Source organism: Vollenhovia emeryi, unplaced genomic scaffold (genome assembly GCF_000949405.1).
Source record: "Vollenhovia emeryi isolate VEMERY1.0 unplaced genomic scaffold, V.emery_V1.0 DF939609.1, whole genome shotgun sequence".
NCBI classification, from domain to species: Eukaryota; Metazoa; Arthropoda; class Insecta; order Hymenoptera; family Formicidae; genus Vollenhovia; species Vollenhovia emeryi.
The window spans coordinates 3,528-7,542 of record NW_011966757.1 but is presented as its reverse complement, the minus strand read 5'-3'; the positions used below and the strand labels follow the sequence as shown (position 1 = coordinate 7,542).

Sequence of the window (4,015 nt, the reverse complement as noted above, 5' to 3'; positions counted from 1 at the left end):
GTTCCCTTCGGGGTGCTTGTTTACCGTGAGTCCCCTTGCCTCTCACGATTCGGGGTGCTTGTTTACCGTGAGTCCCCTTGCCTCTCACGATTCGGGGTAAACAAGCACCCCGAATCGTGAGAGGCAAGGGGACTCACGGTAAACAAGCACCCCGAAGGGAACAGAATTCTACTACGTCCACGTTGTTGTACCTGGATACCGTTAAAAGTAGGATGATTCGTATTTCTCATGCATAACATACATAACTACAGAGATTTGAGTGAAAAGTTGATTTGACTTTCGAATGATACCTAACGATCAACTTAACCCATAACATGACATTGTACAAGATATTTTGTACTTTATGTCAAAGTACTGCAAAGTACTGCTTTGGAAGCTCATAATTCGAAAATTACTCAATGAAAAAATATTTTATTATAGTGTTTTGGAAAGCTCTCGAGATAACCTACAAGAATATGTAACGAGAAATAGTAGGTTCCATTTAAGAAATTAAAGGTAACCTTCATGTGACCCTCAAATTACTCTTCAAGGTCAAACCAATGGTACCATCTTATGTCCCCCTCGAAACTATACAACTTTGTCTGAAACATTTTTTTGTATCTGCCTTACCAACGGAGAAATTTGGGTGGGTCCCGTAAAATGGCCCACCCTGTATGTATATATAACCTCCATAGAACCTCCATCATTACTTCTAATGGAGGTCCAGTGGAGGTATTACAAGCGGACATTTTGACCATCAGTGGAGTCTTCGTGGACGTCACATGGACGTCCACTGGAAGTTCTGAATTTCCATGATGGATGTTCAGTGGACGTCCATTAGATGTTTTGCTCCATATGGGCGGGTGGAATGCCGCGGGAGGTGGTCCCGGAACACGAGGCGGGTCGAGGACGGAGGGGTCAAAATCTCCAGCCTCCGCGTACTCCTTGGCCATTCGCCACAGCTGCACTTTCCGTCTGCCGCGCCTGGACCGGCGACGTTTGCCCGTCTACAAATTTCCCGCGATATAAGGTATGCCTGGTGATGAATCGGAGACGGACCGGTAGGAAATTTTCCCGATTAAAATTTCTAGTGTCAAAGACTCTCGATGCGTAACGGCTAATCTCCCTTTTGTTTTAGAGAATCAAGGTCGACGCAACTATCCCGACGAACGTCAGGATTGGAGGGAAAACGGCAAGCTGTATTACGCTTCATGCCATGAACGTGGGCAGCGTGCGAGCCGTTTGGAGAAGACTTGCCCATGAACCGGGGGCGGTCAGAAGGAACGGCAGGCGACAGCTTAGACAGCGCTAGCCGACGAGGGGTGGGACGTGAGGAAGATCGTTGGAGAAATTCGCCGGGCTCATAAGGCAGTGCGCGGCTAATCAACAAAATGTCCGGTTTCCGATTTCGCTGGGTCTCAAGAGAAGAAAAGAAAATTTTGTAAATGAATAAAAAGAAAAATACTGCGGCTATGGATAATTGGTTTTAATGTCGCTCTGCGCGAAGTAAATACAAAAGTGGGAGGAGCCGCAATCTCCTCGAGTTCGAAGCACGCGAAAATAAGTCCGAATTGACGCGAATAATAAGCTAACTCACTTCGACAGATTATTCTATCGCGATGATCCGAATCGGAGTGCGAGTTTCGGCTCGGCGAGCCGTTCTTATATACCCCACGAGGGGTGGCAAAGTGAGGTACGGTGGTGAATGTATGGTGTTGTGTGTATTTAGTTAATTATACGATTAACCATTGAAGTTTTCGACGAAATTTTCCCTCGACTCGGGCCCGTGGCCGCGCAGAGCCACCCTTTGCGCGCGGCTACGCCGAGCTCCTTTAATTAATAGCACTAATCGGACTCCTCTTTTTATGCACGCGATTTCCCCGCCTGAGAGTCACTTCAGATTCACGTGGCAATCCCAAATTTGCCTTTGAAGGACCGCCAGGCGGGGACCGATGCATGGGAATCCGGTCAGCGCAGCGTTCTTTTAACGCTAAGTTCACCGCGTTGCCGCAGTTCACCGCGTTGCCGCATTGACAAAGTTTCATTTAGCCTCGTATAGATATTAATTCATATTAACGCTACGCGGGCCGCCCATGCGCGATCAGCCCCACGGTACCACGCGCCCTCCGCGTGCACGACGCTTGCCGGTGTCACAGTTGCGTTCTGTGAGGCGTGACAATATACATGGAATACAAAAGCAATTAAGTCTCGCGCAAATTACGATACAAATTCTATTATTATTAATTACATGTCTGTTGCTCTGGAGAAATAAATATAAAAAAAATAGTTGCGTCCGGGGCAGGACGTGACACATGAGTAGCAATAGTAGCAATACATGAGTAGCAATACATGAAATAATTCTAAATATTTTAAAATTAGTTTTATTTTTCGGAAGAAGTATTATAGATAACTAAAGAAAACAACACTAATTAAAATATAAATTATTTTTAATTCTCCTATAAGTAGTCTAACATTATCTTAGAAAGCAATTTCTCAAAATAAACATTATTTAAGTCTTATAAGTAGATCATAAAGATACTATCCATCAAAAGACACTCGTTTCAAAATAAAATCGTTCCCTTTCTCTGAATAAACTAGTAGTAGTAGTAGTAATGTTTATTTTCTCTGCTGAGAATTTACATTGGTGCTTTTTAAGGGAGCGTTCCCGAACCCTTTACACCTCTAATCCGTTCCCTCCTACCGCGACCTGGCCGTATGCGACCTTTACATGCTTTTTACCCCCCTCCCTTCGTCCTTCCCCCTAACCACACCCCTCCCTCTTCCGTTTCTCCTTTCTTTTCTTCTTCTCCGTCCTCCTTCCTTCCTATATCACTTTTCCTTCCTGTCTCCACCTGTCATCCTCTCCTTCTTCCCTTCCTTCCTGCGCCACCTTTCTCTCTTTCTTCCTCTTTGCTTCACCTCCAGCTCCTTCTTTCTCCCTACAACCAAATTCAAGTTAAGACACTTTACTCACTGACCTCTTCTTCACTTCTCCTCCCTTCCCTTTCCCCCCTGTCCATCTCCATTCCTTTCCATCCCCCACATCCTCCTATTCTCCACCCATACCCCCTTCCCTTTTCCCTTTCTATCCTTGCTCTCTCCATCATCCTCCATCTCGTTCTCCTCTCCTCCATACTAAGATCCTCATCTACATTTATTCCCCATTTTTTTCTTTATCCACTCCCTACCCTCTAATGTTTCATTCCTATCCCTCCTCTCCTTCATCTCTACTATCGCTACCACTCCCCCCCTCTCCCTGTCTTTCTATGATCTTTCCAACCTGTGCCTCCCTTCTTAGCCACTCCCTTATTGCCCTATTTATATTCCGCTCTCTCTCCTCCCTATCTTCTCCTTCTACCCCTCTCCATATCATCCTTCTTCTTCTTCTCTCTTCTCTTTCTCTCTCATATTTTGCTTCTCTCTCCTGCTCCTCTTCCTCCTCCTTCCACCATTCCGTCTCCTCCAGTTCTGCACTCTCCTTCCTACTTTCCTCCTTCTCTCTGCCCTTCCCTTCCCTCCTGACCTTTCCTATTTCTCTCTCCCCTCCCTTTTCCCTCCCCTGTGCTCTCTCCTTACCCTTTCTTGTTTCCCCTTTCCCTCCCTTCTCTAACAACTGTGACCTCTCTCTCCCCCTCCCCGAGCTTCTTCCATATCTCATCTCCCTCCCTTCCCTACACTGTCCTCCCGAGCTCTCCTGTCTCTCTTCCTCCTCTCCTTCGATATCGCTCCTTGATTTTCCTACCTCCTTCTCCAGTCCCCTCCCTTCCTCCTCTCTCTCTTTCCACTCCTGTCGTCTCCACTCTCCTTCTCGCTCTCCGCTGCACATTTCCTCCTTTCCTCCTTCGCTTTTCTTTCTCCTATTCTCTCACTCTCATCTCTCTCTTCTTCTCCTTCCTCTCCTCTTCCTCTCCTGCTCCTTATCCTTCTCTCTCTCTCTCTCTCTCTCTCTCCCTCTCTCGCTCTCTCTCTCTCTCTCTCTCTCTCTCCCCCTCCTTTTCTTCCGCGCTCTCCGCTCCTCCGCCTCCTCCGTTCACCC

The 4,015-nt window shown here is 46.8% G+C and overlaps 1 protein-coding gene across 1 annotated transcript in view; it reads right to left on the bottom strand.

Annotated features, from left to right (window-relative positions):
* Nucleotides 1–2,803: 2,803 nt before the first annotated feature.
* The window catches only part of LOC105557118 (high mobility group nucleosome-binding domain-containing protein 5-like), a 2,422-nt gene continuing 1,210 nt past the window's right edge, over nt 2,804–4,015 (bottom strand). The window contains exon 3 of the mRNA XM_012004283.1: nt 2,804–2,918. Within this exon, the coding sequence (XP_011859673.1) occupies nt 2,804–2,918 (115 nt within the window). The remainder of the gene's footprint in view (nt 2,919–4,015) is intronic.